This window comes from Phyllostomus hastatus, unplaced genomic scaffold (assembly GCF_019186645.2).
Source record: "Phyllostomus hastatus isolate PE091 unplaced genomic scaffold, TTU_PhHast_1.1 phas_scaffold_55, whole genome shotgun sequence".
Taxonomy (NCBI): Eukaryota; Metazoa; Chordata; class Mammalia; order Chiroptera; family Phyllostomidae; genus Phyllostomus; species Phyllostomus hastatus.
The window spans coordinates 11106871-11130021 of NW_025334035.1; the positions used below are offsets into that span (position 1 = coordinate 11106871).

At 47.4% G+C, this 23151-nt stretch overlaps 1 protein-coding gene across 3 annotated transcripts in view; it reads right to left on the reverse strand.

Moving 5' to 3' along the window:
* LOC123809146 (multidrug and toxin extrusion protein 2-like) overlaps positions 1–22431 on the reverse strand; it is a 32522-nt gene extending 10091 nt beyond the window's left edge. Inside the window, exons 1-7 of one of the 3 annotated variants that reach the window (XM_045824004.1) lie at positions 22229–22431; positions 21252–21353; positions 20905–20973; positions 20098–20246; positions 19273–19431; positions 4411–4511; positions 1452–1587 (exon numbers count right to left, since the gene is read on the reverse strand). In XM_045824004.1, the coding sequence (XP_045679960.1) occupies positions 4436–4511; positions 19273–19431; positions 20098–20246; positions 20905–20973; positions 21252–21353; positions 22229–22351 (678 nt within the window). In that variant the 5' untranslated portion in view covers positions 22352–22431 and the 3' untranslated portion in view covers positions 1452–1587; positions 4411–4435. Of the gene's footprint in view, positions 1–1025; positions 1588–4410; positions 4512–19272; positions 19432–20097; positions 20247–20904; positions 20974–21251; positions 21354–22228 lie in introns of those variants that run through there. The other 2 variants (XM_045824003.1, XM_045824005.1) reach the window with 2 other exon arrangements.
* Between the last annotated feature and the right edge of the window lie 720 nt (positions 22432–23151).

The window sequence follows — 23151 nt, forward strand, 5'->3', positions numbered from 1 at the left end:
TGCTGTAGGAATTGCTGGCACTGACATGCCTTTCTCTATTAGGGGGAAACCTCAGCTTGTGCCCACAGAGAGGAAGCAGTAAGAAACATGGGTGTGGGGAAAGATTAGAATCCTACAAGAGTTATAGGGTGCAGCCACGAGGGGGGACCCCAAATGGGCATTTGAAATGGGGTCCAGAACTCAAGGTGTCCAGGAGATTTTAAGATGTCTTCACCCCTTCCCCCACAGGAGGAGATGGGGGAAGGGACACGCAGAGCAAGAACATGCAGGGCTGTTTTGTACAGCAACAGCTTTGCAGCTAATCCATGGCATGGTCATTTAACATACTTATAGCCTTTGGCTGGTCACTTAGATATGCTAAATAGCTGTGGCCATGCTCTTGGCCGGGGGATGGAAAGGGACTCCCCCTCTCCACCCAAGATGTGACTGGGGGGCAGGTCCCCTGAGTTACAGCACCTGCATGAGAGCTTGGAGATGATTGGCTCCATGACATGGGGCCATGCCTGCCAAGACTCATGATGGCAGTCCAGTAAAGCTGGAAGGGTATGGGAGTGCTGGCAAGTGCAGCCAATTGTGGGAGGAGTCAGAAACGGGGCTGCAAAGGAAGATTGGCACGGGGATTTAAACCCAGATGAGGCAGCCATTGGAGGGAGTACTACACAGCTTTGCCAGAGTGGAGACTCCTGTAGCCCTGGCAGGGAGAACTCCACAGCTTTGTCAGAGTGGGGACCCCCCTGCAGCATTAGTAGGGGGAACCACCACCCAGCTTTAGCAGAGATCCTGGCAACACAGCTGATGATGCCGAGAACCGAGGGAGGCCATCAGCCGAGACAAATTACTGGGAACAACTGGGGGCTGCCTTAGCCACAGACTTCTATTTCTTTTCCTGAGATACAGTACCCCAGACTGGGCAGGGGGGGCGAGGAAGGACTGTGGGTGTTTTAAGGGACTTTGGGATATTGATGAAGACATTAGGTCATTACTTTAAGTCTGTATAGCATTAAATAAACATTTACTTTCCTTAAATCTCTGGCATTGAGAAACATCTTTCCTCTGGCGGCAGACATAGTGAACCTGGGGGGTTCCTTTTGGGTAATAGTATATTGTCCCAGGCTCCCCCTTGTTGTTCTGTAACACAAGCATCCTGGAAAGTATGTCATCTGGAGAAACTATGTCCCTAAAATCACCTGGGACATCACCCTAATTACAAAGCCAGTGAGGACTTGGGGCAGGGGTGTTCCACCTCCTCCAGAGCAGCAAGATCCCTCGGCGGCCACTAGGCCTCCATCACCACGGGAGCTGTGGACAAAGCTCCGAGCCAGCTGGCCCTCGGAACCTTCCATTCTCGGCACCTCAGTCTCGGTTTTGCTCTGAGTGCGCACGAAAGCAGTGGGCCAGGCTGTGGAGGCGGAGAGTCCTGTGGTGCATGAGAGTGCTGGGAAAACAACTTCTGGGAGGGAAGTTGGCAGGCTGTTCCTCTGAATTTGACCGCCATGTGAAGCCTGTCCTTGGTGACTAGTTCTTATAGACGTGGGCTTGCTGAGAGGCCCTCCCGACTGCTGGCTTCCCAAGGCAGCTTGTGCGTCCCTGCGGGGAAGGAGAAAATCCACGGTAAGGACAGTGAGGAAGGACAGGCCAAGGTGTGGTCTCTCGGGACTCTCAGCCAGCTGTCTGTGACACCAGAGGGAACCTATTGACAACACATATGAGGAATGGGCTGGAAAATAGCTGTGTTTATATCTGTATTTTGCGTAAATTTAATTTGAAAGGGGGTTGGCTCGTAGTATCACAGCTTTGGTGCAATTGGAGATACCAGCTGCCTTTGAAATCATCTGGGTTTTCTCGGAAATTCCAAGCTGAGCTGGGGAGAAAGGCCCTGTGGGTTTTTCTGGCCGTGTGGTGAGCAGTGAGCAGTGAGCAGCATAGTTCAGAGCCCAGCTCTGTGTGCCAAGAGTGTGGTAGGAACGCCTCCTTTTGTTCACATGAAGTGGGCCTCGTGGGGCATGTCTTCTTTTAGGCGTTTGTTTTTCTACAGCTGGAGGCTTAGGGGTTATTGGGAAAAGAAGGTTTAACTTGTCTTCAGGCACTTAGGACTTTGTCCCAGAGTATCAGGGTGTAAAAACTTCTCCACGATTTGAAAAGGGTGAGGGTGGGTTTCTGGAGCCTAAAGAAGTGTAGAGGCGATGGCCTAGCAGGGTCTGGCACACGTCATTTCCACAAGGGGGCTCCCCGGAGCAGCGCCAGCCCCCAGTCTCCGCCGTTCAGACACTGAGCTCTTTGTTTCACAGTCTGAGGATCTTCTGAAAACCTCTAAGTCCCTTTTTGTTTTGAGTAGTTGTTTTGGTTTTTAAAAATGTGCCTTTAGAGTCCGTGGTAGCAAATTAGTGTGTGCAATCTAGGAGCTTTCTGCCATTCTTCTTCATCGTCTTGAGGTCCGAGGTGCGAGGTTGGTGTCTGCCTCTCTGCTTTTCCCGACACACCAGCCCCGGCCCAACACGTGTCCTCTTGGTCGGGATGGACTCCTTAGCCTCGTGGAACGCTTGGTGGTCCTCACCGTGCTCCCAGGCCGGCCGTGGTTCCCGGAAGACTCCCACGGGGCAGGGTACCCTGCCAGGCAGGCTGGGACCGGCCAGGCAGGCTCTGCCCAAAGTTCCCAAAGGGTTTGGCAGACAGGCCTTTCTCCCTAAGGGATCAGAGGAGCAGCAATGTATAAACATGTTCAGCTGGGAACGAGAAATGTGGCTTTGAGATCAACTGAGATAACTTTGGGCAAGGCCCTTTCTGAGCCCACCTACCCGTAGGCCTCGGCTCGCCCACCGACAGAGGGAGGGAGTGGGCGTGAGTGGGCGGCCGGCCCCTTTGTGCTCCACCCCCAGTTCCCAGAGCTGTGAGCGGGTGTGTGAGTTGTCTGGACTGGTTTGGGTTCAGCGTGAGACTAGGTAAAGGTTTGGTTTTCTTTTCCTCTTGCTGCTGCTCTGCTCTTCGCTTGGAGCTTTTATCCATTTTTTAAAACATTGACTCACCTTTTATTTCACATATTTTACTGGAGGAATCTTTATTTATTGTGATTGTGAACATTTTTCTGAAATTGCTTTCCTGTACTAGTTGTTTTGTTTATGTGTGGATGTGATTTTATTCACTTTGCCAGAATTAGGATGGATTTGAAACACTTTTAAATGGGAAACCAAAAGGGAGCATGTCAGAATCTCAGAGCGGGAGGCAGTTTTCTCTGTACACGTAAGTGTGTACATACAAGTACACAAGAGAAGGTTCCAGTGAAACTTAACACAAGCGACAGAAAGCACTGGTCGTGGAGGGTGTGGGTTCGGCCTTTGGAAATCAAATATGCCACTTGAACTCGAAGGTCGTGTTGTGGCAGCGCCTCTTCGGCCTCAGTGGGTGTGGGCTGGGTTCCGTCCCTGCTCTGGCGTTTTAGTGGCTTTGGCCCTGCTCACCAGTTTTCAGATTTCACGTAGAGACTTTCAGCTTCCTGCTGACAATGTGAGGACAGTAAATGAGCATTTTAAACTCCTGTCTCTACTCTAAGTTGACCCGGTGATACCGGCCAGAACACCGCCTCCCTCATCAGCTGTCTTGTTCCTGTTGTTTTGAGGGGAGAGCATAATCTTTTATCCTCCGTTCAAATCGCACTTGGACTTCTTGGGGACAGGGGTGACACACTTTCCTGTATAACGCACTTAGAGCCCCAGGCCCAGCTCACGCTCCAGAGCCGGTTCGGTGGGTTTCTAAACCAGCAGAGTGACCTGCACCCCCTTTCTCCTCTGTCCAGGCTGGATACTACTGAAGAGTGATCCTGTTCAACCTCCTTCCTAGGTGCCTCCACTGAATTCTTCCTCTGTCAAATAGTTAATGAACCAGTAATGTTAACATCTTACCAGAAACAGTAAGAAAATATACAGCACTGTAATCAGCCCTAAAAGTCATTGCCAAGCACCCCGATTAAACTTGCCATTTCAGCCCAAGCCCACACCGCCCCCCTAAGTGAGGAGACTCAGAGAACCCGCTCTGGATTGTGGTACCCAGATCTTAGCGCTCTGGGCTAGGGGAGGAGAGTGTCTCAGGCTAAACCGTGCTCCCTGGGAGATGGAGTCTCAGAACCTCTCAGTGACTGTCTCACTCCAGTTCATGGCTCAAGGGACACCCCGTCCGTCCCCGCTGCTGCCTCCATCACTCTGGAAACTTCGAAGAGCTCAGCGCTACCTGGGGTCACCACCAGTCCTCTGCAATCCACAGAGATGAGACAGATCTTCCCAGGCACTTGAACGGGGTGGGATGCAGGAGAGTCCTTGTCCCTTGTCCCTTGGGACTGGAGACCTGACCTCCAGGAGTTGGCCCTTCCATCAAACGTGCCACCTAACAAGTGCTTTTCATCCTTTCTCATCCACTCACCGCCTTGCCTTGTGTCTGGTTTGTATCAGCCTCTTCTCCCTGTCCACAAGGGCTCGTTGTGACCTGTCACACCCGAAGCATCTTGTAAATCCTGGGACTTCCTGGAGGACAGTTGCCAGTTTCATTCAAGTGTCACCTGTCATTCTTATGATGCAGGAGTTATACACTTCCACCTCTGACAGAACCTAACTGGCATTTTTAAATGTAGTAATAACAGTACTGTACTTATAACAGTACTGACCCTGTCAGGACCCTGAAGTTGCTAATGAGTGGACCTCCAAGGACAAATCTTCACGTTTTTTATTTCTATAGCATAATAAAACTCAATTTCACTTTTTTAAATTTCAGAGAGGCCCCTTCTGAAATAAATCCAACCTATAGAACTTAACGTGGGGAAACCATTTCCTCTCTGTCATGGACAAGAAGCCCTGAATATTCAGGATTTTGGAGCTTGAGAGCCTGGGGCTGATGGTGATTATTTGGAGAAGGCTGCAGAAGGACTCTACCTCATAGTAGCTGGTGGTGCTGAAGGGGATGGAAGACAGAGGGAGATCTGACCACCACCCAGACTAAAATACTGCAGCCAGTGGGCAAGGGCTAAGGAGGAGATGGGTGGAAGGCAGCTGCCTGTGGGTGGGGCCATGTAATTGGCAGCCAGAGCTCCACCTTTCCCCCCCTTCCACCCTCATTTGAAAACAGACTCCACCCACACAGTGAGAATGTACTTTACTTTATAGAATGTATAATCAACTTTTTTTGAATGAATTTGTTCTATTAAAGCTGTCTAAAGTATGTTAGTCTTTATCACAAGATGAGGTGTCAAGAATTAATCACTAGACTAGGAAAAAGCTGCTTAAACTGTGTCTCCAACTATCAGAATAATCAATTATTAAAAAGTCCTAGACACAATTTCAATATAGCATTCTCATTTAGCATATTGTACACTACTATAATTCCTAGTTAAACCAAATTATTGACTTGTCTATGAGTATGTTCTTCAAAATAAACACATTATATTTAATAAAACTGGCATGATTTCATAACATTCTTAGTGTGGAGCCTCAAATATCATTTGGAGATAATTCTTTGATCATAAATTTTCTCCAACTATAAATACTTGTCTTTGTCAAAGGAGGGTATTTGTCAAGTTTAAGTCATGCTTTCTCATTTTAAATTCTTAGTTAAGAAGATAGTTTTCAAGTTTTACTTTGTCATTGGCTTTTTGTTGTTGTTTTTGTTTTGTTTGTTTGTTTGTTTGTTTCAAGAGTGCATTTTCTAAAGCTGAGGACAGTGAAACAAGGGCAGGCTTGACGTAGAGGCAGCACCAGGAGAGCCCAGCATGCCGCTTTGGCTCCATTAGTTCTTCAGTGTACCTGTGTAGTTTTATACATAGATACTGCGTTGTTTTAAAAAAGAGCAAACTATACCTAAATAAAGCAGAAAGACTGGAATAATGACAACTAGAGTGGAAATCATTGACAGACAAAAGAAAAACAACAGAGAAAATCACTGAAACCAAAAATTGTAGTTCTTCGGTAAGATCTGCAAAACTGACAAACACTTACCAGGGATTTGACATTGGTAAGTAAGACCAAGAAAATGAGAAAGTAAAGACACAAATGACCAAAATCAAGAATGAAAAAAGGGATGTTACTACTGACTGTAAAGAAAAAGATTGTAAGGGAATATTATGAGCAACTTCATGCCAAGAAACTAGACAATTTAGTTGAAATGAATAAGTTCCTAGAAAGACATATATTACCAAAACTAACTCAACAAGAAATGGAATGTGAATAGACCTATAACAAGTAAATTAATTGAATTAATTTAAAATCTTCTGACAAAATCTCAGCCTAGATGGCATCATTGGTGAATTCTATCAAATGTTTAAAGAAGAAATAATGCCAACCCTTCACAAACTCAAAAAGCATAAGAGCAGAGAATGCTTCCAAAACTATTCTGTGAGGCCAGTGTTACCCTGATACTAAAGCCAGCTCAAGATATTACGATGAAAAGATAAAAATTACAGACAAGTATCCCTCATGAGTGTAGATGCAAAATCTTTAACAAAATATTAGCAAACCAAATTCAGCTATATATAGAAAAGATATACACCATGATCGGGGTGGTTTCCCCAGGAATGCAAGGTATAACATCTGAAAATCAGTATAATTATGCCATATTAATAGAATAAAGGACAAAACCACATGATTATCCCAATAGATGCATGAAAGTATTCTTCAAATCCATGGGAAAATGTTTCAGCACACTAGGAGTGGAAGGGCTCTTTCTTAGCCTGATAAAGGGCATTTATAAAAACCCTGCAGATCACATAGTTAATGCTGAAAGACTGCACACTCCCCCAACACTGGGCACAGGCGTACATGAAAGATCTTGCCACTTCCATTCAATATTGCACTGGAGGTTCTAGCCAAAGAAAAGGGGGAGTGAGAAAGGGGGAGTGTCAAAGATGACATGATCGCATAAGTAGAAAAATCTTAAGGAATCCACACACCAAAAAACTAGTAGAATGAGTTTATCCAGGTCACAGGGGAAAAGATCAATAAACAAAGATCAATTATATTTCTATAAACTAGCAATGAACAAGCTAAAAACCAAGAAAAAAGTTCCATTCACAAGGGCACGAAAAAGAACAAAATATTATGGGATAAACTTAACAAAAATAGTGTGAGATCTGTCCACTGAGCAGTGGCCTACAAACTATTGCTACATTAGAGAAGGTCTAGCTAACTGGAGAGATGTTCCTGTCCACGGAATGTTAAGATGACACCTCTTCCCAAGGTGCTCTATAGATGCAACATAATTCCTTCCAAAATCCCAGTAGGCTTTTTAGTAGAAATTAAAAGCTGATCCTAAAATATATGAGAAATGTAAAAGATCTAGTAGAGCCAAAGCAATAAAAAAGAAAACAACAATGTTGGAAAACTCATAATAACTGATTTCAATGCACACTAAAGCTACAGTAATTAAGACAGTGTGGTACTGGCACAGGATAGACATATAAATCAATGCAACATAATTGTGAATCTAGAAATACACCAGTACATTTATGACCAATTGATTTTTGACAAAGATGCCAAGAAAATCCACTGGGGAGAGGATAGCCTTGCACACACCAGTAGATAGTACTGGGACAACTGGACATGGGTAAGCAAAAAGATAAATTTAGATACTTATCTCATACCACACACAAAATGACCTCAAATAAACCATAAACCTAAACATAAGAGCTAACACTATAAAATGTCTGGAAGAAATCGTAGGAGAAAAATTTTGTGCCCTTGGATTTGGCAAAGAGTTCTCAGATATGACAGTAAAGCATGAACCTTAAGAGAAAAGAAATTGAGGCACTGGCTATGTTAAAAGTGCGAACTTTTGCAGCTCAAAGGAGACTGGTAAGAAAATGAAAGGCAAGCCACAGCCTGGCCTTGCAAATCATACTTCTGATAAAGGACTTGCATGTAGAACATACAGCAAATTCTTGCAACTCAATAATAATAAGAAGGTAAATATTGGGTTGCCCATTTAGTTTTTTCTGTAAAATAAAAGACACATTTTTCATTTTCACCAATAACTTCATTGGTTTGGATATTTTGAGTATGTTGGCAGCTATCTCCTGCATGATGTTACATTGTTTGTTCTCAACCTCTCAATTTGATTGCTATCAACTTCAGCTGGTGTACCCAACTGTAGGGCATCATCCAGTGAGAAATCTCCAGCGTGAAACTTAGAAAACCACTTTTGATATGTTTGATCACCTTTTCTGCACACAGTACAAATCTTTTTTTTTTGCATTTCAGTTGCACTTTTACCTTTCTTGAAATAATAAAGCATAATATGCTGAAAATGTCACATATTTCCTCCCATCTTCCATATTAAAATGGCTACACAAAAATTTACCAATTTGGGTAAGTTTTTTTTAATGCACACTGATATGGCAGCTGTCACCACACAATCTAACAAAATTGTTTCAAATGAAGTGAAAGACAACTAAATACTACCAGACCCATCTTACAGACAAAAAGAACCAATTGAACTTTTTGGCCAGCCCAATATTATTTATGGGTTGAATTGTGTCCCCCCAAAAGATGTTAAAGTCTCAGTTTTCAGGACCTGTGAAGGTGACCTTAATTGGAAATAGGGGCTTTGCAGATAATGGAGTGGAAATGAGATCATCAGGGTGGGCCCTAACCAGGAATGACAGGTGTTCTTACAAAAAGGGGGAATTTGAACAGAGGTGGACAGACATGCCCAGAGGAAAACAATGTGAAGAGACACAGGGAGAAGACAGCAATCGAGGAGCCCTCGGGATCCTGGGAGCCAGGGGAGAGGCCTTGAACAGATCCTTCCCTGGTGTCTTCAGTGGAAACCCAGTCCCTGAGCTAGGACTTCTGATCTCCAGAACTGGGAGATGACAAATTCTGCTATTTTAAGTCGCTCAGCTTTTGGTACTATGCTACAGCAGCCCTAGCAAGCTAAGACAACAAACAACCCAATTTTCAAGTGGGCTAATGACTTGAATAGGCACTGAAAAAGACATACAAATGGATCATAAACACACACAAAAAAGGGCTCAACATTAGTCATCACAGAAATGCATGCTAAACCACAGTGAGAAACCAGTACAGGCCCACTAGGATGGCTACAGTGAAAATGAGGGACAATCCCAGAGAGCTATTTTGTGGATATCAACAAACTGATTCTAAAGGTAATGTGGAAAGGCAAAAAACCCCAAATAGCCAACACAATGTTAAAGGAGAACAATGTCAGAGGACCGACACTACTCAACTTCAGGACTTAACTACAAAGCTATGGTAATCACACAATGTGGTGTTGGCACCAGAATAGACAAAACGATCAGTGGAGCAGAGCGCTCAGGAATAGACCCATGCAAATAGGCAACTAATTTTTGACAAAGGAGCAAGGCAATTCAATGGAGAAAAAAGGTTTTGTTTTGTTTGGTTGCTGTTGTTGTTTTTGCTAGAAATGGTGCTGGAACAACTGGACATCCACAGGCAAAAAGAATGAATACAGATGCCCCTTGACCTACCTATCCACTGTAAGTTAAAAATATCATAAGTCAAAATGCACTTGATACACCTAATCTACCAAACCTCATATAGCTTAGTCTAGCCTGCCTTAAATGTACTCAAAACACATATATTAGCCGAGAGTTGGACAAAATCATCTAATGCCTATTTTATAATAAAGTGTTAAGTATCTCAGGTAACTTATCATGTATATAGCTCTCATGCCATTGTAAAGTCAAAAACTCATTAACACAACTATTGTAAGTCAGGGGCCACATGTGTAGACATGCATCTTATACCTTTCACAAACAGTAAAAGGGATCATACACCTAAATGCAGAGTGCAAAACTGGGAGGCTCCCAGGAGATGTTATAAGAGGAAATCTAGGTGATGGCAATGACTTTTTAGATATGATATCAAAAACATGATCCATGAAAAAAAAATTGAGAAGTTGGACTTCATTAATGTTAAACACATCTGCTCTGTGAAAGACTTGGTTAAGAAAATGAAAAGAAAAGCCACAGGCTTGCAGAAAATTCTTTGCAAAACTCACATCTGATGGACTGGTATTCATAATATACAAAAATTCTTAAGACAACAAAAAAACAACCCAATTTAAATATGGATAAAAGATCTGAACAGACACCTCACCAAAGAAGATACACTGACAATAGATAAGCATATGAAAAGATGCTTTACATCACATGTCCTCAGGGAACTGCAAATTACAACAGTGAGGCACCACTACACACCTATCAGAATAGCTAAAGTCTCAAATACTGACAGCACCAAATGCTGACTAGGAGGTGGAGCAACAGGAACTCTCCCTGCTGGTGGGAATACAAAATGGTACAGCCAGTTTGAAAAACAGATGTGCACTTTCTTACATAGCTAAAAATATGATAACAGTACCATACTCTTCAATAATCATGCTCCCAAGTACGGGCAGAAAGAGTTGAAAACTATGTCTGCACAAAAACCTGCACAAGAATGTTTATAGCTTTATTCGTGATTGCCAAAACTTAGAAGCCATGGAGATGTCCTTCAATGGATGAGTGGATAAACTGCAGTCCATCCAGACAATGGAATATTGGTGCTGAAAAGAAATGAGCTCTCAAGCTATGAATAGGTGAGAAGGAACTTTAAGTGCATGCTGCTAAGTGAAAGTAGCCGATCTGAAAATGTTACATACAGTACAATTTCAACTATAAGACATCTCCAGAACACAAAACATGGACACAGTAAAAATATCAGGGACTGCCATGGGTTCAGGGAGGGGGTCCCCAGGGCAAAGGGGAGAAATGAGTGTGTAGTACACAGAGGAGTTCTATGTAATGAGGTTATTCCTATACTATAATGGTGGGTACACTTCATTACATACTTGTCAAAACCCATAGAATGTACAACCAAGAGCTGAACCCTAATGTGAACCATGGACTTCTGTGTTAGTAAATAACACGTCAATAGTCTTTCATCAATTTTACAAACATGCCGCACTAACATAACTGTTGATAATAGAGAAAATTGAGGGGAGGGAGGTGGTTTATGGTCATAAAGAGAAAACCACAGGCCAAAAAAGGCAGCACTTGTGCTAAAACCCATGAGAGCAAACTTAGATTTCACACCTGATCTAGTTGCAGTCTCAGCCTCTCCCAGAAATATAATCTTAATCGACCAGTCTGGAATTTTCTGATCAATACTGGAAAGGTCATCTGTCACAGGGGCCCTCTCCATCCCCCACAGAAAGGAGAGGCAACCCGCATGATAACAACCCTGCCCTTCTCTTCCCCCAAAGAAAAGATGCCTGGGGCCCAGAAATAATCCTTTCTTTTCTTTTCATCTATATCCTTGCCTCACCCTTTTCCTATAAAAACCTTCCACTTTGTCCAACCCCTCTGAGCACCCTTCTCATTGCTAGATGGGATGCTGCCTTCATGAATCACTTAATAAATCCAACTAGATTTCAAATGTACTCAGTTGAATTTTGTTTTTTAACAATGGGAACTCAATTTTTTTGCCCTATTTTTCTGTGAACCTAAAACTGCTCTTAAAAATAAAATCTATCAACTTCTTTAAAAGACAAACAATGCCAAGATTTGGCAAAGAAGCAGCAAAGGTAGAATTCTCACACACTGCTGGTGGGGATGTAACACGGTAGAGCTGAGATGGGTATGTCGCGAACAGCTGCGATCCATCAAAGCTACGAGAGCTGTCAAGAAGGTAGAAGATAACCCCACATCGGATGTATGGCTTAATACCGGCAGAGACCAGTTTGATCCAACATGGCAACTAATTTCACCTAACGGTCACCCCAGCTTCATTATACACTCATTGCAATATATTAACATGCTAATCAACACACCTGGCACCTGTCATGATCAGAAATGAAAAGTCTACATAGAAGGACAGAAACTGGCCAACAGAGACCCTCTGAGAAATCTCCACCCCTTTTCCAGGAAGACCCTGAATATTTCTCTCCCTTATTGAAGACCTCTCTTACTTAAATGAACCTCAGAAAGGAAGCAAATTCTGCTAAAGGTGTGGGGGCGCTTCTCTGTCTGTGGAGTAGCCCACTCCCTGTCTCAATGCTTCACTAACAAACTCTCTTCCACTTCAAATTCTGTGCTGGCTATAGTTCGGATTCTTTCCTGCATGAAGCCAAGAACCCAGTCATGCCTGGACCCTCAGGTCCCTGGACCCCCACAATGCCTGCATCACAGCCACTTTGGGAAACACTTTGGCAGTTTCTTAGAAAGTTAAACATAAACTAATCATTCAACCCAACAATTCAACTCCTAGGACTCTCCCAAGAGGAAGGAAAACATACATCCACAGAAAGACTTGTACAAGACTGTTCCCAGCAGCCTTAGTCATAATAGCCAAAAAGCGAGAAACAACCCACATGTTCACTAACTGATGAATGGATGAGCAAATGTGTTACATCCACACAATGGACTGTTATTTGGTCATAAGAAGGACTGAAATCCTGAAAAATGCTGCCACATGGATAAGCCTCAAACACATTATCCTAAGAGAAAAGGGGCAGTCACAAAAGACTATGTATGATTTCCTTTGTAAGAAATGTTCAGAAAAGGCAAAGCTCACACACCCAGAAAGCACATCAGCGGGCTGTCTGGGGCTGGCCAGGGACTGACTGCAGAACACACCCCTGGAAATTTGGGGGGTTGATGGAAAGATTCTAAAGCCAGATTGCAGCAATGGTGGCACACCTCTGAGTTCATTTAAAATTGCTCCTTGGCTTCATGGATGACTGACACGGCCCGGACTGGAAGATCCTCATCACCCTCGCCAAGCCCAGGGTAACACTACAGATAGTGGGTAAGTCCATCTCATTCCTAGTGGACATGGGAGCTACCTATTCAGTCTTGCCATCACATTCTGGTCCCCTTACCCCTTCAGAGATCTCAGTCATGGCGGTTGACAGAACTCCATCATGCCTCCTTCGTACCTTTCCTTTAAACTGCAGCCTTGATAATGTCCCCTTCACATACTCCTTCTTGGTCATACCCTCCTGCCCTGTTCCACTCCTAGGAAGAAACATCTTGCAGCTCCTAGAGGTCTCCTTACAGATCACAACCAGCCTAAACCCTTCCTCTCACCATCTCCTTCCTTTGCTCAAAGACCCTACCCTGTTAACCCAACCTCCAATCTCACCCACCCCAGTCAACCCTCCGGTATGGGACACCTCCAAGCCTGTTGCAGCCTCTCACCACACCCCAGTCACCATCACGCTGAAAAACCCCACCATCTTTCCTTCTAGACCCCAGTTCCCAATCTCTGAAACCCATCATAGAGGTCTCAAACCTATCATCTCCCGCCTTATGGGGTAGGGACTGTTAATTCCGGCCAACTCCCCATGGAACACCCCAATTCTTCCAGTTCGGAAACCATCAGGAGCATACAGGTTAGTCCAAGACCTAAGGCTCATTAATGAAGCAGTAGTCCCTATCCAGCCGGTGGTCCCAAGCCCCTACACTCTCCTCTCCCGCATCCCACCTACCACCACCCATTTTTCTGTTCTGGACCTCAAAGACGCCTTCTTTACTACCCCCCTCCACCAGGATGCATATTTTCTTTTTGCCTTTACCTGGACTGACCCTGACACCAACTTCTCACAACAACTGACATGGACAGTCCTTCCCCAAGGCTTTAGAGACAGCCCCCATCTCTTTGGGCAGGCTCTTGCCCGGGATCTTGCCACCTGGAACTTAGGCTCAAGCACTATCCTCCAGTATGTAGATGACCTCCTCCTGTGCAGTCCCTCGTTACAAGAGTCTCAACAACACATAGCCCTCCTCCTTAACTTTTTAGCAGACAAAGGATATCGGGTTTCCCCACCAAGGCTCATATTTCCACACAGACCGTCACCTACTTAGGTCTGTCCATAACCCCTACCACACGGAGTCTCACTGCAGACCGCACTCACCTCCTCCATTAGCTCCAACCGCCCCCCCCCCAATGGAGATCAGATTCTCTCTTTCTTGGGATTAGTGGGGTTCTTCAGACACTGGGTTCCCGGTTTTGCCCTCTTGGCCAAGCCCCTGTACAACACTGCAAAAGAAACTCCTATGGGACCCCTTACTTCTCCCAAGCTAGTAGAGAAAGCCTTCACCACGTTAAAGGACACATTCCTGCAAGCCCCTTCTCTAAGCTTTCCCAGTCCCACCCATCCATTTCACCTTTTCACTGACAAACACCAAGGCATAGCAATTGGTATCCTGGCCCAACCTGTTGGCCCCTCCTACCATCCAGTTGCTTACCTCTCCAAGCAGCTGGATCCTACCTTATGGGGGTGGCAGCCATGTCTCCGTGCCCTGGGCAGTGCCGTAAAGTTAGGTAAAGAGGCCCTCAAGCTCTCTGCCAGCTGGTGGTCGTTTTCTTGCCCCACTGCTTTACTGATCTGCTCTCACACTGGGCCCTCTCACTACTGAGCCCTTCACACCTCCAAGAGCTGCACCTTCTGTTTATAGAGAGTACCACTTTATCCCTTTGCCTCTCCCCTCAGCTCAACCCGGTCACCCTCTTACCAGTGCCTACCATCGATCCTGAACCCATTCACTCTTGTCCCAAAGTTCTTAACTTTCTCGGGCAGCCCCTGGACAGGGTGTCTGACATTCCACTCCCCAATGCTGACCTCACTGTGTTCATCAATGGCAGTTCTGTGGTGGGGGCTGATGGAAGGCTGGGGGCGGCCTACACAGTGGTCACCCTTGCTTCCACCCTACAAGCACAACTGCTGCCTGAGGGCACCACCTCACAAAAAGCAGAACTCATCGCTCTCACCCGAGCTCTCTCTCTGGCAAAAAAAAAGTGAATAACCATCTACACAGACTCCAAATACACCTTTCTCATTGTTCACAGTCACTCTACTCTCTGAAAGGAACATGGATTTCTCACATCTAAAGGTTCTCCCAGCATTAATGCATCTCTAATCTCTGAACTCCTCCAAGCTTTACAATTACCTGCAGAAGTAACTGTTGTTCACTGCAAGGGGCATCAAACCTCATGAGACCCGTCTCCCAGGGCAATGCCTGGGCTGATGCCGCAGCACGAAAACTGACCACTGGAGCTTCTCCCTCCTCCATACTCTTCCTGTCCACCCCTGTACCTCCTTCCTATACTCCTCAGGAATACTCTTCCCTGTATGCCCGGGGTGGCCACATTGGCAGCGGAGGTTGGATCTTCCTCAATGGAAAAATTGCCATTTCTCAGCAGCAGGCTGTTCCCCTCCTCTCAGAAATCCACCAGTCACTGCACATTGGCCCCAAGTCTCTGTTCAAGTTCCTAGATCCCCTCTTCTCCTTCCCAAATCTTCTCCAGTCCACCAAGCAGGTGCATGCTGAATGCTCGGTCTGCTCTAAAACGTCAACCCAGGGAGGCCTTAAAACCCGGTTTCCAACTCACCAGGTGAGAGGACATCTCCCTGGCCAGGACTGGCAAATCGACTTCACTCCCATGCCTCCACACAAGAAATACCATTATCTCTTAACATTTGTTGATACCTTTTCAGGCTGGATAGAAGCCTATCCTACCACTCGGGAAACAGCTGGCACAGTTGCTGCTCTCCTCATTGAGCACATTGTCCCACGCTTCGGGTCGCCTGCCTCCATCCAGTCAGACAACAGCCCTGCCTTCGTCTCCCAGGTTGTGCAACAAGTTTCCACCTCACTGGGCATCACCTGGAAGCTTCACATCCCATACCATCCTCAGTCATTGGATCGTTCTCCTATAACAGCTGTCTCCATACCCACTGTTCTTAATGCCACTGCATCCCCAGCCATCCCCTTCTTACTAAATAATGCTCCCCTGTTCTAGGAGCCAACGGAAAAGCCTCAGGTTTGCTATATCAATACCATATTTCCCAGGCTCCCGCCTTGTAACCAAACTAAAGCAGTGACCACTTCCCTCACCAGCCCACCAGGTACTTTCTTTTGGTGCAATGGTTCTCTAGCTGGGACCGTTGACTCCTCATCTGCTTACCCCTGCCTCCCGGTAGCCCTTGCCCCACAACTCATGCATTATGGTGAGGGATAACTCATAAGCAAGTTGAACAGACCCAGGGCAAAAAGGGCAGCCTTCCTCCTGGTCCTGGTAGGGCTAACCTTTGCCACCACCCTGGCTGCCGCTGGGGTTGGCAGTGCCAGGTTGCCACACAGTCTCTGGACTACTGACCAGCTTCGGGCGGACCTGGAACAGGCCCTTGATGCCTCAGCTACCTCGCTGGCCTCTCTGCAAAGATAGGTAATGTCCATTGCCCAGGTGGCACTCCAAAACTGGCAGGCTCTCGGTCTCCTCACAGCAGAAAAGGGGGGCACTTGTCTCTTCTTACAGGAGCAGTGCTGCTTCTACATAAATGAGGGAGGGCTAGTAGAAGAAAACATCAACACCTTATAAAATCTACGGGACAAACTCCACCGAGATGATTCCAACCCAGAGACCTTAACCCCCTGGTGGCGGTCCCTCCTTTTTACCTGGTTAGCCCCCATAATAGGCCCCCTTCTGATCATATGCATACCACTAATGCTTGGTCCCTGTTTTTTAAAGTTTTTAAAAATCTTTACGAATTCATGAAGTCTCCTGGGTAGCATTCAATCAAATGCTCCTTCACCCCCATTCTCTTATCCCAACTGAACTGCTGACCTCTGAGCCCCAATCCCCTTGGTGCCCCCAGGTCAGCAGGAAGTAGCCAGAAAGAAATGTCACCCCATATCATATCAAAGAGGTCGGAATGTTGGGTTGGACAGGATATGAAAGGGTTAATGCCCACAGCAGGCGCCAAAGAAAACTGCAAGCTAAGCAACCGCCAAAATCTTCCCAGCAACAAGTGCTTAAGTGGCCAGCCATTCTCAGTCTGCCACAGAGACTACAGCGCCCAATCCACCTAAGACACGACAAGCCTACTCCACCTAGATGTATAAAAAATACCCCCGCTCTACCCTGGGCGCGACTTCTCTGGCCCCCTTACTCTGGACAAGAGAACCTCGCCCAGAAGTGCAGCCCCAATAAAATCCTGTTTTTGCCCCCTTTGTGGCTGATTTGACTTTCTTCCTCGGCAAAAAAATCTTACAGTGCAGAGGGGAGACAGCCGCAGGCACCCCTCCCCACTGGAACAGGGCGGTGTGCTGGCCACCCCTCCAGCCAGGACCCTGTACCTGATTTTGCAAATATTTTGCCAGCAGGTTGTAAAGAAAAACTACCTGTATAAAATAAAATATACACACACACAAAGAAACAACAACTACCTAAAAACAACCAGATGAACATTAACAGATATTTCTTAGATATCTGAGTTTGGGGGCAATTACTTCATCAAAGTATGTCTGACACCCAGCAGGTAGGCTTCACCTGGGTGTGCGCTTGGCCCTACCTATGGGAGAGAGGACCCAAGGGCCCCGCTGGGCCACAGGGGGAGGTGAGCAGGCAGGAGGCACTGGCTCGGAGAGCGAGCACTTCAGAGGCCTGTGCAGGAGGCAGGACCCAGCAGGGTTTCTGGCTGCCAACCCTGGCCTTCCATCAGCTTAGGAGGGCTGCCCCGGGGGCCGTGCACAGGACACGCCAGAGCCCAAGCCCATGGGTTGTGACCACCCTAGGGTCTGGCTACTGCCCTTCTGTACTCTGTCAAAGCCATCCTGTCCCCTCCCTTCCCTTAGCCCTCTGCTTCTTTTTTAGTGTAGCACAGGGGTTAAGAGCATGAAACTAGAACTACACTGCCTGAGTTTAAGCGTTATGTAAGTATTTTTATTGTTAATTAAACTTTGTGGCTGCATTTTGTGGGAAGGACTTGCTTCATTTGATAAAGGAGTTGCCACAGTGATAACTTTATAGGTGTTTTCCTGCCCTGGCACAATGGCCCCATTGGACAAGGTACCATCATCTCTGTCTGAAGAGCCAAAACATGGTTTCCATGGAGCTGGCCAGTCCCCAAAGAGTTCAGGCCACTGGGATTTCATTGTGGGTGTAGCGGGGGATCACCCTGCCAGACCTGGGCACCTTTTAGTGCAATCTGAAGTCACATGACCTATTCCCTTTCCAGGTCTCTCCTCCAGAACTTCGCCCCCTGGTGCCTGGGAGGACAAAGGGATGCTGAAGTTCCAGAGACAGAAGACAACTCCAGCTGGCAAGACCATGCCTGATTCAGAACTGCCCGAGAGTAAGTGACGTGTCACCAAGCTTGGACAAATCTAATAGTGGGTGGTGGATTCCAGAGTAGATGTACAGACCACTGGGTCAGGTGGAAATCTCAGGAACTGCCCCAAGTGGACACACTGCTTATTTAGTACTCCATAAACTCATGGAGAAAAGAAAGAAGGGAATAGTCAATAATTAGTCTTAGAAAGAGTTCATTAAATGGATTAAAGTCTTAGATATAAAAATGGAAACCATAAAAAGATTCAAAGAGAATATGGCAAATTTTAGATAATATTGATATGAGTTAAGTGTTTTTAAGCTCATCAAAGACAGATATAAAGAATAAGTTAGGTTATGGACTGTTACATATACATTAAAAATTCTTTAAGTCAAATATATCAAAAAATTAAAAGGCAAGTGACAAACTGAAAAGTGTTTGCAACATATATGACAAAGGGTTAAGCTATTATTTAACATGTTGTTATAATTAGAGAAAGATTAACCCACTAAAATAAGCAAAGGGTATATAAACAATTCACAGAAGAAAAACAAATGATCGATAAATACATGAAAAAATGTTCAACTTCATTGGCAATAAAACACATGTTAAAACTACTTCTAATTGGAAAAGATTAATAATGCTCTGCTGATGAGGGCATTGCTAGTGGGAGTACAACTGGTACAAATTGGTATCAAAAGCCATTGACAGAATGAGTCTAATTCCAATAATGCATCTTAAGGAAATCATCACAAATGTTCACAAAGTTTTTCTATAAGAATGATTATTTATAATAGCGACTATTGGAAACAACCTGAATACCTAACATGTAGAGATTGGTTAATAAGTCATGGCACAATAGGATGCTATGTAGCCTTTGAAATGGCTGTTATGTGAGCTATTCAATCATGTCAAGAGACTAATGACATATTTGAAAGGGAGAAAGCAGATTATAATGCAATATACACACGCTGGCCTCATTTCAAACGGGGTGTGTGTGTGTGTGTGCTTGAAACCACAACTCATGAATAGAAGTAACCTGAAAAGAGAACCTATGTTCTCTCTGGGTGGTAGGATTATAGGTGATTTGGAATTTTTCTTCCCCAGGCTTTCTACAGTTTCTCCAATAAATGGTTTTCTAACCAGAAAAACACATTCTGTTACCTTTTAAAAGCCCGGTCTGCACCGGCGGGAAGGGGAACTTCTCCCCCACCCCTCCAAGCGTCCTCACCGCACAGAGGAAGTCGCTGCAGGGCCAGGAGCCTCCCCAGCTGGAGGGGGGCGGGGGGCGGAGTAGCAATCAGCATGTACTCCTGGGTCAGCCTGCAAGAGGAGCGGAAGCTGACTGGCGGTGCCCTTGTCAGGGGGCCTCAGGGGGGCGCGTCGTAGGAACCCGGGTTCGAGGACAGGCTTCCCCAGGCCCAGGGCAGGTCTCGGCCCAGACCCGGGAGCTTCAGTAAGTACTAGGGGAGGTGCCAGGAAGAGGAAGCAAGGACCCAACCTCAGGGGCCTTGTAATTAGGGAACTTAAATTTGGAGTAAAACGTGGTGAGGGGGTAAAAAAGGTTCTCTCTTTTCAAGAAATAACCAGATGAAGTGCACATAATATAAAATGAGCAAGGCACTCCTCTGAGGGACCTTTCTAAAGGTAATAAAAACCGTGTAATTCATCAGAAATTGTTTCGGTTCTCTTTTTCCTTTCTGGAATGTGGGCTGGTGCCCACGTCATTTCTTCAAAAACGTCGGTGAAGTTCCAACTAGTGCTGGGACACAGACGGAAATACCGTGCAAATCCTCGTCTTGCTCTTTGCTGTGAATTAAAACTGGCCACTCGTCTGCCCCCTGCTGGTCACAGCTAGATCACCACACTGCGCGGAGGAATCCCCAAACCTAAGCCGGAACCTTCCAGCGCTTACGACTGATTGCGGGGCCTGGAGAGGGGCTTCTTTTGGGGCTCTTTCCCGTATTCCCAGCGGGAGCCAGGCGGTACCTGGACACGTCTGGGTCCTGCCCGAGGAGCAGTAGGATCTGCTGGGTGTTGAGGAAGAGCGCCCAGCAGGGGAAGCAGCAGAGAAGCAGGAGGAATACTCCCCTCTGCAGGATGTCGCCCACCTGCGGCTTGATGGGGCTGCCGAAGCTCTGCAAAACATCAGCCCGCGCTGAGCCCCTCCTCCGTCCCCGGGTGCTTGGCCAGCGGTGCCAGAGCCGTTGGATGGCTCCTGCATGCAGTAGGCACCATGCAGTGCCCTCAGAGGCAGAGGTTTGGCAGCCTCTGCAGGGATTCAGTCGGCTCACAGAATTACGGCAGCAGCTATTTACAGAGTACCAACCTGTCCACCCACTGTCCCCAGTTCTCCAAGGCACCTGGTGAGGAAAGTGTTATTTCCCCACATCACAGTGGAGGCAAACGAGGCTCCGAGAGCACTGTCAAGTCACCCTGCTAGGAAGTGGCAGCCAGGGCCGACCCAGGTTCCCAGGTCCACCGTAAGCCAAGAACTCTGGGTCCCCGAGGGCAAGGGGTCCCCTGTATGCACCGTCAGCATTTGAGCAGGGCAGAGAACTGTCCCCGCCCCTTTCCTTCCAGGATTCTCTTGCCTGTCTATCCAGACTCTTTGAAAGGGGAGGGTCCAGTCTCCTGACAGCACCTGATCCTCAGGGGCTGCTTGGACGGAAGACAGCTACCCCGTCGGGTTCAGGGAGCATTGAGGGGCTTGGGAGGGGGTCCCCAACCCCCACCATTTCTGCAGCAGTTGAGGGATTGGCTCTGGCCCTGCCCAGCTCTAGGAGGCTCACCTACCTGGGACTTCAAGGTGTCACATGCTGAGGGAAAACCGAATCCTATGGAAACTCCGCAAACATTGACAAACTGAAGCCACATAGAAGAGAACACAGGGGTTGTCAGGCAGAGCCCAAGGAGGGGACCCTGCATGTGGGGCAAGTTCACTGAGCAACAGCTGTGATGTGCATCTGAGCCAGACACCCCCTTCTGCTGGGGTCCTGCCCGCGTGTGTTGTGTCCCACCTTGTGACGGCCTCAGGTCCCAGCTGTGAATGCAGCTGTCAGCCCTCAGGCAGTATTTTCTCCCTGGAACCCTGGGGGAGGAGCCCGGGAGGGACAGTCCTACACAGTCCTGGCTGTACTCACGGCCACTGCCAGGGTCACCGATGCCAGCTCCACTTTGCCCAGATTCCTGCAGAACGCCGAGCTCACGACATAGATCATGAAGGACAGCACCTGAAACAGAACCTGGAGGGGGCAGCCTGGGTCAGGGGCACTTCTCCACTGCACCTCAGCCTGCTGCCCGGCATTCACACTGTTGATCTGCATCAGGCATGTTGCCCAAGAATGTGGCTGAGACTGACACAGCAACCAGGACTGGGAGAGAGTGACCCGAGTGCTGCTCCTCCTGCACTGGCAGCAGCCTGTTAACTCCAGGCGGCTGTTCCCCTGCCTGACGATGCAGGAATGCACAGGGACACCTGCTCAGAGCCTGGGATCCCGAGCCCAACGCAGGCATCCAGTCCTGCAGCAATGTCATTACTGTAACTGTTCAGCCAGGCCACACACAAATAGAGAAGAGGAGGGATAAAATCCATCAAAAGCTTAGCAATGGATATGCCCAGGTGGTGAGATTGGATTTCCTTCTTCTTTACAATTTTTGTTTTTGTCTGAAACTTTTACAGGGAGTACATATCTATTAACTTTTCTGGTCAGAACAAAATATACCTAAAGCCATTTTTCTTTGGCAATAAAAAGGACAGAGGGCCCATTCTTCCCTGCAAATGACTCTTTGGGGAGATCTGTAGGCTCCCATATCAATGGATCCCACATCACCTGTCATCGTGAGATGTTTCAACCCCGCCTTCCTGTGGGATTCTGAAGGAGGATACACCAGTCCCTGCTGAGCTTGGCCAGGTCCCACAGGCTCCCACCCCCCGGCACTGTCCAGGGACAGTTGTCCTGCTGTCACCTGCTCTGGGCAGCAGCCCCAGGTGCAGTCTGAACACAGTCAATGTGGGAAGTTCCTGGGGCAGGGCTATGAGCCACCCCGACACACCCCAAATGGTGCCTGGACAGCCCCTGGCACCAAGCCTCACAACCCCTCACCTCCACCTCCTTACCAGGGGTCCGGACAGGACAAAGAGCTTCCATGCCTCAGCCCTAAAGCCCACGGAGACCAGCCTGCAGAGGGCAGGGCCACGGCCCCCTTGGTCTGGGGGAACTGTGTCCTGGAGACTGTCCATTCCAAGCCTTCTGCTTGCTGCCCACCTGCATGCCTGAGCACCCCCACAGGCAGCCTTGGCCGGCCGCAGCCCGAGTTACCCTGTGCCCTGGCTAATGAGTAAGTGTGGGGGGCAGGAGTGGAGGGTCTGCCTCGGAGACCTGTAGGATCTACCTTGCCTCCCTGGGCAGCCTGCTGGCTCCAGCCACGGGGGAGACAGGACAGATCCCTGGACACATGGAAGTCACCCAGGCTGATGTTTGTGGATGCCTTGTGCCTGCTCTCCCCAAGGGTCAGCAGCACAGCCCCAGGAGGAGCAGGATGGGAGCTGTGCAGAGGGGCAGGGCCTGGGGGTGGGCTGGGACACTGGGAGTTTTACACCTCAGCAGGATCGTGCCCAGATGTCTCCCATTTCACAGATGAAGAAATGGAGGCTCAGAGAGCCAGGCAGCAGATCCCAGGTTCCACGCAGTGGGGCTGCCTCAAGAACCTTGCCCTGGGAGGGCTGGGCTCCAGTCTCTCCCATATGCTCGGCTGGTTCCCACCCCCAACCCCTGCAGTGAGGGGGTGGCCAGAAGATCCCCTGGCACAGCCCCCAGAGCTGCATGGAGGGAGTGAGTCAGGACAAAAAACAAGCAGAAGGTGCTCTTTCCAGCCCTCTCCAGGGCTGCCTCGCACTCACGCCCTTCCCCACATTCACGCACAACCTCCCTCATTCACACGGAGTTCCAAAGCGCTCCCCTGGCTTGGGCATCTGGGTTACCTGGGCAATGTCTGTTCCCTGTCCTGCCAAGCTCCAACTGGGGTATTCCACAGCCTGTG